Raw genomic sequence first — 15163 nt, forward strand, 5'->3', positions numbered from 1 at the left:
CAATTACAGCCATTAACATTCATTACTGCCACTCCGCTCAGAGCAAGGGGATAAAAGAGACGAAGAGAACGGATGGAGGGAAAAGAAAGAAGGGCGGAGAAGAGTTCAGAAGAAGTGGAGACACATAAAAGAAGGAGTGGATAATAAGAGTGATTTGAGAGGGCATGGGAAAATGGCAGTGGAGATGACACAAATCTGGCTGTTTTTTTTTCCTGCCCACACCCAACTTTTTTATTTTATTTTATTTTTTACACATTTCAAATCATGTGACCACCCTCTCACCTTTGGCAGCCCACGCAGACAAGGAGGATGAAGATGGTGACCACAAAGGCAGATGCTGCTGCGATGGCTCCCAGGAGCAGCAAATTTTGGTAGGGATGGGCATCTAAATTTGTCCCGTTCTCCATGACACACACTCCCTCTCACTCACTCACTTCCACTCGAGCACAAACTCCGCTACACAGACCGTCTGCTCAGGAAAACCTGCAGAGACACAGGAGGAGGAAGAAAGAGAAGAACAAAGATACAACATATGAGTGACATGAGAGATAAATACAAACTGGAGAAATGCTGCAGAGTTAGGTGAGAAATGGTGTGTGTGTGTGTGTGTGTGTGTGTGTGTGTGTGTGTGTGTGTGTGTGTGTGTGTGTGTGTGTGTGTGTGTTTGGTTTGCCTCTGGCTTTTTGTCACTGTCTCTTTCTGACATATCAGTTTCTATTTTTGACTCACTAGGAGAATAATGCACAGAAAATAGAACACCTTACAAGGCAGCCAGAATGAGCATGCCAAAAAGGTTTCATCACCATCTTTTTGTTGTTAAAAAAAAAGATCAAATAATACTGTATCATTCATTTGACTAGCTAGAGAGGTTCCTGTATTAGTTTAACAAGAAAAACCAACTGAGTTCCCCAGAGTATTGTCTTACTGACGGATGGACCAGATCCACTGTTGCTACACTTCAATACCTGGCAGAGCACTTTCCCTTTTTCTCCAATCATCAGTGGCTCAAACACTTCCAACAAGATTTTCAATTTTTAAAACAGTAGTACAATACTGCAGTGAGTGTTGCACTACAAACAAGGCAGCGCTTTCACCCCTCTTCTACCTGAAGCCCTTCTACTCGACACACAAGGGCAAACAAAACCTCCACAACCACCTACTGCACATACAGTCAGTTTGTGACAGATACGAATACTGCTTTGAAAGTACCTTTTAATCACAACAATAAAACCAACTTCTTTGTGGAAAACCTCATTCCAGATAAACTGTGTGGTTAAGATCAGATAGCACGAGAGGTATAATAAGCATACACAAATTCTCTTAAAAATCATTTTTGAGTACTGATATTTTTTGTGAGTATTTCACTGAATACCTTTCACTATCCTACATTTAAGGGAGAGAAATATTGTACTTTTTATTACACTAGCTTTATCTGACAGTCACATTTAATTAATTTAAAAAAAAATCATTACTTTCTTACAAGTTGTTTCATCTCACACTCAGAAAGAAAGCAATAAGCTTATTTCCTAAAATGTTGAACTGTTTCTTTAAACTAGCCAGTAGTGGCAGGAATCTATTGCTAGGTTTATGTGAAAAGTCCTCTCTAAGTTCTTGAAAACGGCTAGCTAGTTTCAAACTAATTATATAATAAACTCATTGTATCTTTATATATCTATAGATGTCTAGGCTACTGCACACTTTTAACGTGGAAATTATTTTGCTGAGACATTTGTTGTGCTTTCCTATCAAAAGCAATCATACATCTAAAGTCTCTGTAGCATTGCTAACTGTAACAAAGGCTAACCCAAATAACCCTCAGTTTTTGAAGGCAAACAATAGCTTAACTACCAGTGCTTTTTAAATGTAGGTATTGCTGGTACTTGGTTACATATCTGTGTATATTAATACATGGAGAAATAGTTTTAGAGTTCAAGATGTATGCATGCAGTTTAGAATCAGTGTGAAGTCAACCTCAATTATTTGGTCAGATAGGCTAACATTAATGGTATAATGTTTGGTAATTTTAGGTAAACTGACCATATTTCAGATTACACATTTGAACATTTCATACATTAGGAAGCTCACAATAATTTTGTCTGTTAGCATTAGTTAAGTTAGCTATGCAACAGTTACAGTGTCTACGTTTTTAGTAACAACTAATCTCTGCATTTGAACTAGTTTGCGTGTCTTATTTAATAATGATGAATAAATCTCAATATACACCTACATTATAACTAGGCTGAGTTTGAATTTACAAAGAGTTGGTGCAAGTGGCTCCCAGAGCATAGCCTCCAAAACGTCACTTGAACAAAGAATATGTTCAGCTTCAGGTATGTTCATAATCTCTGATGGATCAGCACAAGACATTTGGAATTTGCAAAACAACACACAAACATGCTTACACGACATACACCATGCATTCCTTTATAAACAGAGACAATGGCAGCGATGTGGTTCAAGTATTGGATTAGAGAAAAAAGCTGAACATCCGAATCCAAATGACAAAGCAAGCAGCAAGCAGAAAGAGGTCATGGCAAGATACTGTATATACTGTGTTTGCGGGAGAGAGCAATTCTGGAATATACCACCACAGGATCTGGCTCTGGCTTTCTGTTTCTTGGAGATAAAACTGCATCTTTTTTTTCATGTCCTCTTTTCTGGGTCCCTCACCCCCTCTCTCTTCCTCCAGATCTCCTCTCCTCTCCTCCTCCTCCTCCTCCTCCGCTCCCTCTTCCTCTTCCTCTCTCTCTATCTGTCTGTCTGCCTGACCCTGCAGATATGTGAGGCGATGCACAGCGAATGAATTAGCTGAGCAGAGGCCTCAGACAGCCCTTTATAGAATAGACAGACAGGCAAGCAGGCAGGCAGGCAGAGAACAACGGCGTGGAGAGAGAGAAAACGAGAGGAAGGGAGTGAATGAAAGGGAAGGGTAAGAGAGAGGTGATGAGACACATGAGTGGGATGAAAGGACAGACAGGTGGGAGAAGATGCAAGGAAACGAAGGAAGGCAGAGGAAGAGGGGAGCGCACTTAAAACATGAAGGAGGAACGAGGAGGGGAGGGTGTGATAAACAGTGGGGGAGGGAAGAGAGAAAAGAGAGTGATGAGACGAAGAAGATGAAGACAGAGAGAGAAATAGCAGGGAAGCCTGGGAGAATGTGCGATGAGCGCAGGGAGAAGGAGGGAGGCAACAGAGGGAGGGGAAAAAAAAGGATGAGGCGATGAGAAGGAGGTCATCAGCGGTCTGTTTCTGCCTGCATTTTGTCAGCCCCTTCTGAAAAATTCAGAGGAGAAACACATACAATGGGTGCGTTTCTGAAACGCCAGCAAACACAATGCAGGATGGGAGCACATGTCTCGCAGCATACTTAACAGTATGTGAAGCTCACAAGTGGTGAACAAGACTCTGGAGGAGGAGAGGCAGTTTCTGCACAACGCCCCTGCAGCACGCTCAACAACGACACACAGTTCGGGTGCAAGAATGTTTATTCCAACATCTGCCTTCATTTCACAACATCACAAGTAAAATAATGGCAGTGATAATAACAGCATATTGAGAATGATGATGACGGTGGTGATAGCCGTATTGATGCCTGTTGCCAGTGATGATTATAATAAAGATGTCAGATGATGATGACGGCGATGAAGGGTGCAGCTACTAATACAGATCGTAATGATGTTGGTAATGAGGTCAAACTGAGAGTTGCGGAGACGCGTCGAGGGGCGGATGCAGGCAGCTGAAATAGCAGAGCAGCAAGCAGGATGCAGCGGTGCAGTGCAACCACAGGGTGGAAGGTTTCCTCTGAGATCACACACATGTTCTCAGTACAGAACAAAACACACCAGCATAAAGTGCTAGATTGTTGTGTTGCAAATCTATTCACTTTACAATGAAAAGTCAAACCAGCACAGTGTTTAATTCTCCGATGTGCAACTGGGGTCTCAACAGCTACAGCTACAGATTCTCTACAGCTCCCTTACTATTTAATATCTGCTCAACAAAAGCTAATTATAGTTTCTACTCCCAGTTATGCTTAAAATAGATTGTTGACAAGAGACAAACTCTGACACAATCTGAGTTTTTTAACCAGACCCCAGTTTTTTTGTTTTTTAACATTTTGCTTTAATTTGTTGGAATTTATTAATCATTCACAATTCTGTCAGATCCAGATCTGATCAGGCAGCCTCGTCTCATGTAGGTTAAATCCAAAAACATTTTTCTGGTAACAGTATTCCACAGTCCCTGATAACATAATGCCGGCTTTCATTTGTAAATGAATGTACAGTCAATTATAGTGCTTTTTTTAGTGTCATACGTTTAATTAGATGTGTCATCTGTTTTAATTAAATGAGTAATTAATTACCAAGAACAATCCTGTTTGATGATAGAAATATCATACTGGGGTCTTGTGGATAGCAACGCTGCTTCAAAAGTGGGGCATTTTTAAAAATAATCGCAACCTGATTTCATTACGTTTCAGAGATGACATTTACTGTTACTGTTATATTTTGGATTACATCATGAGTCACTCTAAATTAATAATGCTGTAAGAAGTCAAGAAATGTTGGTTCAGCTTCATGTTTAGGCTTGATTTTACTGAAAGAGCAGAACAGCTGAACAGAACTGACTTCCATACCAACAGAGCCAAATGCTGCACAAAGCATAAACTGGGCAGCTTTCTGGAGGCTCAGTGTGTATAATGTAAATAAAGGAGGTGCAATTGCATGTAAAATGAAAGAAATCTCTTTGGCTGTTGTGTTCACTCTTGTATGCTGGAAGGCTATATTATAACAATTCATAATTAGGGCTGCTGCTCACAATTATTCTAATTATACATTAATCTGGCAATCATTTTCATGATTAATTGATTAATTGTTTGGTTTATAAAATATCAAAAATAATAAAAAATGACAATCACCATTTCCTGAACACAGAGATGACTTTCTCACGTTTGTTTTGTGTATTCATCAGTCCGAAACAACAAGAGATTCAGTTTATTATCACATCACAAAGAAAGCAGCGAATCCTCAAAACTATTAAGTAGGGCCTGACTTTATTTTTCAGGCCGATGCCAATGTTAATATTAGGGAATAAAAAAACTCCAGTACAGTTATCTCCAACACTATAACAACTAATGTAATAAGCATCAACCAAGTTCAAGCTGGTGTCTCTTAATGGGCCTTAAATGATCAGGTAAACTAGCACAAACAAAACGCTTCATATTCTTTCATTGATCACTGGTATGATCCAGTCATGCAGATGAGTGTTGGTTTAATGCGCTGAGGTTTTGAGATATTGAATTTAGTCACAAACCAAATACAATGGATGTGAGTGGAATTTCTTTTCTTTTTGTTTTACTCAAAATGAGCTTGTCTTCTCTGAAACAATGTCCCAGTTAGATAACCCACAGGCCTTGGTGAGAGCAGTTTTCATTAGACCTACTGTGTTCCAACATGAGAAATAGTCCCTTTGAAAACTGTTGACAGAGACGACTTTTTTCGTCTGTGGCTGTTCTGTTGAATTTTCAAAACGTAATTTTCTTACATCTTACATCAGCCAAAATTAACTTCTACTCACCTGCCTTAGTTTTAGCAATGTGCCAGGATACAGATGAAGAATATAAGAATGAAACCATCTGCCTGGATAGATAGCAGTATAGGTGAGTGTGAAAATGTGTTTTTTCTTATTTGTGTGAACTGAACCATTTTTACAATGTGTTGTAACTACAAAGTGGTTTCACTAGTGTGAAAATGTGTTTTCTATCATTTCAAGAAAAGCACGGTCAGCATTCAAGTCAGCATGTTTATCAGCATTGACGTCAAATGACAGGACTAACAAGAGTTTTAAAGGTTATAATTTTGTATACAGAGACATTTTAGTTAAACATTTGGATGCAAATGGATAATTGGATACTTGGAAAGTGCTCTGGTTAGATTTTATGCAGCTCACACCAAAAGAGAAACTGTTCATAGTAAAACAGTCATATATGTTCCAAAGACAATATGTACACTGTTGCTTATTTAATGTAACTTTTCACTGTGAGAATATGACCCATATGAGCTTGTGTTCCTCCTCAATTGAGAACAGCCCACTTCCTCCAATTCATTGTCGCACTTACATGGTCACTTTCCCTTGTATCTCCCACCCTAAGCTGGCTCACATAAAGATTCCCCAAAAAGCCTCTTCCCCCTCTCTGCATTGGACTAACAAAGCCGGCATCTGTGCAATTGTCCTGATTGTAGCCAGAGATTCACAAGGCTGATATGTGCCCGTCATTTTTCCTGAGAGCAGCTTTCAGTCTCTGTCATCACATTAGGACAAATCCAACTAAGTGATTATTATCAAGGGCAAAAACAATGGAGTAAACTGTGAGATGTGAGGATTGGTGTGTGTGTGTGTGTGTGTGTGTGTGTGTGTGTGTGTGTGTGTATGTGTGTGTGTGTTTGTGTGTGCTTAATAAATGAATTAAATTAACTAAGCACATGTCACTTTGCAAGACTTAAACAACCAAGTTACAGGTTAACGGTCCTTATTAGTTGTATGAAAAATGTTCAATTACATTTGCCTGGATGTAAAGCAGTCTGCCCTCTGTTTGACCAATCATCACTCTTTTTGAGGATCAGTAATCGATAGACACATAATCTGTGATGGAAAGAAAGAAATGACAACGATTGAGGGAAATATGGGAGTGTGGAGGACAACATGTCTTCCAAAGATTGCGAGGCTAGTTCATCAGAGGCCCCGGACTACAGCACATTACAGCTGAGAGGAGATGAGAAATCACATCATGTCCATGGCAATCTCCGGCCCTGCGGGACACTGCTGCACTGTGCATAACAACACGGACTGATGGGGAGACCGAGAAGGGAAAAAAAAGAAGCGCAAGGGAGGCAGAGAGACAGTGGAAGGCAGAGGTGAGAGGCAGAGGTGGGAAGGGTGGAGGGGTTACAGCTTAACCCTCTGACATTTTTGCCATCAGCTGGAATGCCTATCTCTAAGCCTCACAGACACACCCATTGAGAACTAAGACCTTCTATCGGCACTTGGAAATTCAATTTAGAGCCTATCCCAGAGCGACCCGTTACAAGTGGTCACATAACAAATCAAGTGAACATAACCTGCTGAGCTATTTGTCCTGGACTAACATTTTAATCTCATAAGCAAGAGCAAATATGATTTGAACTCTGCTCAAAGCTTTTGACAACATCCCTCTCTTAATGAGTGTGAGTATTAAGTAGCAAGTGTGCAACTATCCCCAAATAGTTAAATGTGATCGTATACATTATATACGCACTTTTTAAAGCATTTGGATGGTGAAATTCAAAGTTGTTTTATTTTTTTATTGCCAACTAATTTAAGGATCAAAACTGATTAATCCTACTAACATGGTTTGTCTGTGTTTCCTCTGTGTCATAGACCTCCACTATTGTTCAAAAACCATCAATAAGTCCCACTGTTGCATTGATTGAGATGCTACTTTATTATGATGAACAATGGCACTGTAGTTTATTTTAAATCAACCCCACATACACCGCCTTGCCTCTGCACATGCTCACTACAGCAACAAATGCATATTACTGTAATCTGCAGCTTAAAATAGCTCCCAACAAATGCACTGTTTACTCCTGTTTGTGAAATGTTTGCCAAAAATTACCATGCCTATTTTTCAGGAAATTACTTGGCCTTTCAAAGAAAAAGAAAAAAAATTGTGACCGGTTTCTGTGGGTCACAAATTTTAAAGTGTTTTCAGCAGGAATTTCATAGGCATGGATACTGGGAACCACAGAAAAGGGTAGACACAATTATATTATTATAATTACAAGATTATTATTTAATTAAAGTTACAGTTAATTTGCATATTGTGTAAAAAAAAAAAAAAAAAAAATCTGCAGATTTTTATCATAAGTGCAGTCTTTCCCCAAAGCCTTCAAAATGACCCCCCCGACAGTGTGGGATACTTTAAATTATGACCCATCTCAAACATGGACTCAATAAATAGTTCCATCTATGAAAACTACATGGGCAGAAAGGGTGCTTTCGACTTGGGTACCCCAGGACCCCAATAAATTGGTATTTTTAAAAAGCACAAATTAAAACAGAAACAGAAAACAAGTTATGTTATGAAGTTATGAAAGTTATGAAAAATATATATCTCTGGGGGTTTGTGGGTACTTGTGAGAGAGATTTAAATGGTGGTTATCATTTGATGTATTTCTTGTTCGTATATTTCACAAATGTTGTTTCCAAACTAATGGGTCAATGTTTGTTCTCAATTCAATCTGACAATAATGCCACTGTGGCACTGTGGTATAAGAAATCCTACTCCCGTCCTAGGCCAGTTAAACTCTTGAACTTGTTTCTATCTGAAGGATGTCTGCTGACCTCTGGGGTTGGCTAGAGATATCTTTGCCTTAAGCCTATTGTCTGAGAAACTGTGTGCATCATGAGTAACCTAGATGAGCTAAACTTGAAGGATGTCCTTGTTTGAAGTCATTGTGAGATCATCTATGAATATGCTTGTTTGTAAGAGGGTGTAATAGTTTGTGAAAGTATCCATTTAGAGACCTAACAGTTTTTAACTTTGCTTAAAGCTGTCTGGACAAGATTGAAGTTAAGTAGTGTGTGTCCGTTTGTTTTTCTTTTGATGAATACCACATCTGTATCTGTACTGCCTCATAAAAAAGCATTATGTAATTAATATATAAATATATTATAGGCTGTATATTTTAAATGGCTGCATTTGATGCTATTTTTACTCATGTAAAGACCTTTGTTGTCTGTCTGCCATGCTTATATCTGTCATGATGATGGGTAGGAGAAAAAAAAAGATTCATAATCTTAGGGGGGCTTGGTTAAAAATGCTAAATACATAAACATTTGTAAAAATCCACACTCTTCTATTCTCAGAAGAGGACAGTTGGCAGCTCCACTTTCGGTTGCTGTTGGGTATAAAGAACTGTTTGTCTTATCTATTCCACGCCCGATCGTGCGTGTGTGATGTCCTCAAATGGCAAACCCTTGTGTTGTTTTATTTTTAGAGTTACACAGGATTTTGACATTTCACTCGTTTGCCTCATCCTGTGTCGCATGGCGAAATCTTTCCACCATAAAACAACAAAGAAAATCCCAACGGTTGCTGAACAGATTTCTTTGTTTCTCTCTGTTTTCAGGGTGGATGCATGCTTCTGTTTTAGCTGCTGAGTGCAGGGATATGTGCAAATAACATCTACCACAAACAGTAGCTAAATGATAAAGTGTGATGAACAAAACTCTTTTAGTGTACATACCCTGAAGCCAAATGCTGAATGGGAGCATTTACTCTTGGTGTGTCTATGTAAATTAAAAACCTGAGGGGAAGTGTGTGTGAGAGGCTGTGTGGGTCAACCTAATAAAAATAGGCGGAATAGACTTGATAAAGTTTGTTCTATCAGTGCTTTCTGAGTGCACAGAGGACAGTTCCAGTTCCTTCATAAGCCGCAAATTCAGTATAGTGCTGATCCTACAGACTCAGGCAAGCCAAGACCCCATTTTCTTCTCACTTGACTCGACTTAATTAACCAGAATGAGTCAGAAGCAACATTCAGGATTTAAGATTTATCCTTATGGGATTGGGGATCTCCCTGTTTCCCACTCTCTCTCTATCTTTCTGTTTATGGTTGACTTCAGTGCCAACTTCCTGCTCATTACTTTAATGATGGTGTTACTGTGAGCTTATGCTCACGAGTGCAGTTTGCTTTTTAACGCTGCAATTTGGGAATAGCAAGAAATACGAACACACACACACGCACAAACTCATGCATACAGCGACAGAGAATCAAATAAAATCAAAATCCCACACATGCATTATGGATGTGTGTTGTATCAAAAACAACTAGCAGCCTTGCCGAAAAACTTCCAAAATCTAAGAATCCTTTAAAGCTTCCATCTATGTGCATGTTGCACGATGCCAAAAGTGCTCTGTGACCATGCATGCATGCATTTATCAACAATAAAAAGAGTTAATGACAGAAGGAAAAGTAAATGCGAAGCTGGGTAAAGAGCAACGAACATCTTTTTCTCTCCTCTGAAGTATCAGCCTAACTCTCCACATAACTGTAATACAGAGAAAGAATTTGACAGACAACCCCAGTTCTCTGCTTTTGCTTTAGATGCATTATTCATCTGTGTGCCAATTTGGAGGAACCCTCCCAATCCCCCAGCTAGCACCAAAAAGAGGAGAAGCAAGAGAGAAAGAGAGAGAGACAGGCAGACTGTAGAGAAACAAGTCACAGCAAGAACGTCAGAAAAAGAGAAAGACTGAAAAAGGGAGAGGAGAGGGGGAGAGGAAAACACCAGAACAAAAGAATGAGTGAGACAGACGCAGAAAAGCGGGAGCAAGAACGGCTCAATCTCTCCGCCGCAATGTAGTGAAACATCCAAACAGGATTTCAAATGATCCAGGGAGACTTCTCCCTACATGTTTTGATATTCCCAGCTCTGCCCAACTTGTCTGCACAGAGCAGATTAATGACGATTTCCATGCTAAAGACTCTTAAGCCTGTCGAAAACACAACAGAGGGAGCAAAGACCATGGGCCTGGAGCTCACTTCGTTTTGCCTAAAACCGAACTGCGTGCTGTTGCTGAATTGCAGTCATACAGGCTGCAGTATATGCCAGTGCAAGCATGCTGTCAAACATATGCAAACACGCACTTTCATATCTGCAAAATGACACCAGGATCCACCGATTTTGCTCATTGCATGCTCTGCCGTCATCTCCTGCTATCTCTAGTGTCTTGATATTGTCAGGATCATCCCAGCATCCCTCCCTGTATATATACTGGCAGCTTCTGAAGCCGTCCATCATGGGACAGCCTGCCCCAGATTTAATCCCACACATTTAGCCTCCGTCTCACCCTCACCCCATTTCCAGGTTTGTTCCCTATTATGGCAGCAGCCTGTCACACGTACAGACCAGATCTTTAACATCACAGCCTGACAGAAGACAGAGTGGTCACCCATAGCAGCAACTCTTCACTATGATGAATGTGTGTGTATGTGTGTATGAAGCGGAGGGGGAGTGGGGAAGGGAAGTGTGTGGGCTGGATCAGTGGGATTGCTGTTTAATCTGCCACCGTCTCCCCACAACATAGCTGGGAGCTTTTAGACCTAACAGCTGGTTGCCCACATTACTGCACTACATAGAAAACTGCAAGGCTGTAGACACCTCACAAACCTCACTATTTAACTTCACTTTAAACTCATATTGTACAATAATGTATGTAATTAATCTGATGTGTTTAGTTAATTATTTCCTACAGACATGCTACTGTTTGATCATTTCTACTGTAGTGTTATAAAATAGCATTAACAAATGTTGCCGCTGTGAAGGGCGTTGGCTCACACTCGTCTCCTGAAGGATCTGTCAAAGCATGGAGCTGCTTTGAGGATTCGCCTGTCAGATTTGGCCTTATTTGTCAGTTTGCTGTGATTCTGCTCCCTCAGCTTTGTCGTGTCACCACTCGGATTGCTTCAGAGAGCTCCTGGGAGTCGCTCACATGGAGGGTATATGCCAGGCCTCGTAGCTGATTTACATCAGGTCAGTCCTTGCCGAAACAGACGGAATGCTTAAGCTCAACCAGTAACACTAGTTATGAGGATTTAAACAGCAACTATAATCTCCAGAAGGTGCTGTCATCACAATCAAATGGGGCTGTAAAAATAGGGCTAATTTATTTTAAACTATTTAATATTAGAGGTGCAGGAAAATTGTTAATTTGCACTACAAAGAATTGTACTCTTTTACATCTTAACATAGTGTATAAATACATTAAAAGTGACTGCACTGACTTATCTGTGCACCTACACAATGTAATTTCATGTACGTGCAGATAGATAAAATTAGATAAATTATTAATGATTATTTTAATAATCAATTAATCTGCTGATTATTTTCTCCATTATTTATTTTGTCTGTATTGCCAGAAAATTGTGAAAAATGCCCCCCCGCCAAAAAAAGAAAGAAAAACTAAATCTGTTCCCTCTCACGCACCCAGCAAATATGTGGCACTTTTGCTTAATGAATGACTACAATTATTATTTGATTATCAAGATTTGATTATCACTGTAATTGTAGATAAATTGTCCATCTACTGATCAATTAATCATTGCAGCGCTAGACAAAATATTAGAAAAAACACTATTCACTACTAAATACAGCCTCAGAAATGATCACAGAATGAATCCTCTCCAACACTGTCAAAACACATTGTAAGCATCATTAAAGACAGACAATATTGCAGGTGTATTGTGCTGGATTGTTTTATTACGAGGTACAGGTGTACCTAATGAAGTAACTCAATACATATGAGACACATTTCCTAATCTTGGTGCAGTGTATGCACAGTTGTTTTGTGTATCTTTCTTGCTCAAGATGGACTCAGAAGAATCACACACTCCCACAAATCATTTATGGCAGCTAGATGAAAAGTTAACTGAGAAACATTTTGATTTTTCAGTTTCCAAGGGTATTTTTGTGTCATGGTCCTGTTCAGTTTTCTATATAGATTCTCAAACATCTGATGACTTCAGGATCCCTTTAAAATGTTTTCATGCAATACCCCCAAAAGTAAAATAAGCATGAATGCAAACAGAAGCACACACGCATGCACGTGTAGACCCACATGGCAGCACCAGTTCCCAGGTCTCGGGTGGCGAGTGATGTTTTCACACTTGTATGGGGAGATTGCTATTTCTGCACGGAGCCAGATAACTCAATTATTCATCACGGATGCTGGTGCACTCACTTTACCTCTATAAGGAAGAGGGTGGGTGCATCTCACTCAGACTGTGTGTTCCATGTGTGCGTGTCGTTGTGCCCGTCTGAGCGTGCGCGAGTGCGAGAAGGCCTCCGACGGAAGATGAACCGCTGACATGCCACATCACAGTAGGAGAGGAGAGAGGCAAGAGGAGAGAAGGAAAAGGGGCTGTCATAAACATGGCAATCAAAGAGATATGAAGCGGGAGGTGAGGATCAAAGAGCAGTAGGAGAAGAGGGAAGGAATTAGTTCCGTTATCTTCTCTCTAAGCCAACTGTGCACCTTCCAATCCTCTCTAGCTCAATAAACGGTTACAAAGAAAAATACTTTTTGAATTACCAGCAAAACTGAAACTCAGCTACGTGGTGTTCAACCTCACTGCACAAGAGGGCATTTTAAGCACCTTTTGCAGTCTTGCTCCTGTGGTCTGAAACTAAAGCATACAACACCTGTTGTTTTCATTCTTAAAAAAAAAACGTTCTGCAGATGCATAACACAATGTTTTTCTTGTCTTTTTTTTTCTTTGTTTCAAAAATAAGTGCAGGAAGAAAAGACATAAATGACAGGGGTTAGAAAAGGCGTGATATGTGACCTAGTGGGTGACGTGGGAGGATTCAACCCCCAACCTTCTGGTTCTTTTGCATGACACATTCTGGGTTTGTGGGTAGACACCACAGGCCTTTGCATGGTAGAGTCTAAAGGCCGTGGTTCAGTGTGTGCTAATTAGGGGTTCCATATCTTATCATCCATGATTTATCCAGTATAATCTTTAATATGATAAAAGAATCACATCATGATAATGGTAATTTTCTGACTTGTTGATGTCATACTGTAACACACAGCAACAACAAGCAAGGCTGAAAACAAAAGTGACACTGTAACCAGTAGAGGAGCTAGTTCCAAATAGTGGAGCAACATCAGTAATGTGGAAGCACTTTGCTTATAAAAGATCAGATGTAAAACAACCCATGCTAATATGTAAGAAGTGCAAGAATACTGTAACAAAAAAAGGGGACAATACAACAAACTTATTTCACCACCTTAAGCAGAAGAGCCACAATCCCATGAGGAGAGCTCAACAGATGGAACTTCAAGTTCAAGCAGGAAGACTATCCATTACTCATTCATTCATTCTCATTCCTCTCTCTCTCCCCTTGCTTCTCTTACTCTGGTATCAGCTGATTAGGAGCGTTAATCTTTGTTAACAAATCAGCTTCTGCCTCGCTTTCTATCAGCTTATCATGACTTAACTGCCAAACTTTAAATATGTTATTCTCTCTGTCACTGTCAGCTTTAATTTCAGCATGAATTGTTTCAACCCTCCCCACCACCACATTCACCTCCACTTCATCACGTCAGCGTCAGGTCCAAAATCACCAGAAGCCTGCTCCTATTCTCTTGGTCCAGATCCCAATTCCCTTATTCATCACCACCACCAGTGTCTATACTCTATCAGGGGATATCCTATTCTACTCTCGCCTTTACTTCACCCTTATAAATGTGATGACATCATGATGGGATCTAAACACCAAATACTTTTCACATTTTCATCATATTACGCATGTTCAATCAATTATTGAAATTAAAGTCTGTCGTGATTGAACTATTTTGAGCTCCAAGCCAAGCAGACAAATTGCATTGTCTAAAAACCATAGAACTGAGAGATAATTTTAGTTTTTACTGAATATCTGAAGGCAAACTGTTATGTTTATGCTGACACATAAAAGCTATGACACTTATTTTGTTGCAATTACATGTTCTTGAAATATGTCCAACCCCTACTACTAGTGTGAGTCCACAAACAGCTGCTGAGTGCTGCCCCTAGAGCACATTTATCACCCTGACACCATATGGAGTCCTAGGAGGTCCATTTACGCTGCTCACACATAGCCTATAGACACACATATGTGTACACATTATGTTAAAACAATTGCAGACACAAAGATAAATCACACACAGATTATTAGACATATGATAAAAAAAATCAATCTAGTTTAATATACAAACAGACACACGTTTTCCAGTTTCTCATTTTTTAAAATATATATCTGCATATTGTGCACTTTGGCTGCACCTTGTGACATCAATCTTAAACGTAAAACAAGTGGAGTCGTGCACATTTAGGACGGACACGTAAGTCTGTGTCACTGGCATCCTATCTCTGCAGCCTTGTGTTGCTGCTCTTATTTCCCTGAGGACAACTCCGGAGAGCCAATTGGAGCAGTTACACATGTCGACACTTCCATGCAACCATTTACCACAGCACCCACCCAGTGGCTCTTTTCATCAACTTTACACTCTGTAACTTACACACGCACGCACACACACCCACGCACACACACCCACCCACCCACACACACACACACA

At 39.9% G+C, this 15163-nt stretch overlaps 2 protein-coding genes across 11 annotated transcripts in view; one reads left to right on the plus strand and one right to left on the minus strand.

The window, feature by feature from the left end:
• Positions 1–15163, minus strand: part of LOC133987152 (uncharacterized) — a 37008-nt gene that overhangs the window by 10894 nt on the left and 10951 nt on the right. The window contains exon 2 of one of the 2 annotated variants that reach the window (XM_062426414.1): positions 283–483. In XM_062426414.1, coding sequence (XP_062282398.1) covers positions 283–407 — 125 coding nt within the window. In that variant the 5' untranslated portion in view covers positions 408–483. Of the gene's footprint in view, positions 1–282; positions 8713–15163 lie in introns of those variants that run through there. The other variant, XM_062426415.1, reaches the window with a different exon arrangement.
• nkain4 (sodium/potassium transporting ATPase interacting 4) overlaps positions 1–15163 on the plus strand; it is a 90819-nt gene that overhangs the window by 6607 nt on the left and 69049 nt on the right. For 4 of the 9 annotated variants that reach the window (XM_062426422.1, XM_062426423.1, XM_062426427.1 and 1 more), the window contains exon 2: positions 11484–11577. The exons of the other annotated variants lie outside the window; for them this stretch is intronic. The gene's annotated coding sequence lies outside the window, so the exon portion shown is untranslated. The remainder of the gene's footprint in view (positions 1–11483; positions 11578–15163) is intronic. 9 annotated transcript variants of the gene reach the window in all.

The sequence above is a fragment of the Scomber scombrus genome, chromosome 10, assembly GCF_963691925.1.
Source record: "Scomber scombrus chromosome 10, fScoSco1.1, whole genome shotgun sequence".
Lineage (NCBI taxonomy): Eukaryota > Metazoa > Chordata > Actinopteri > Scombriformes > Scombridae > Scomber > Scomber scombrus.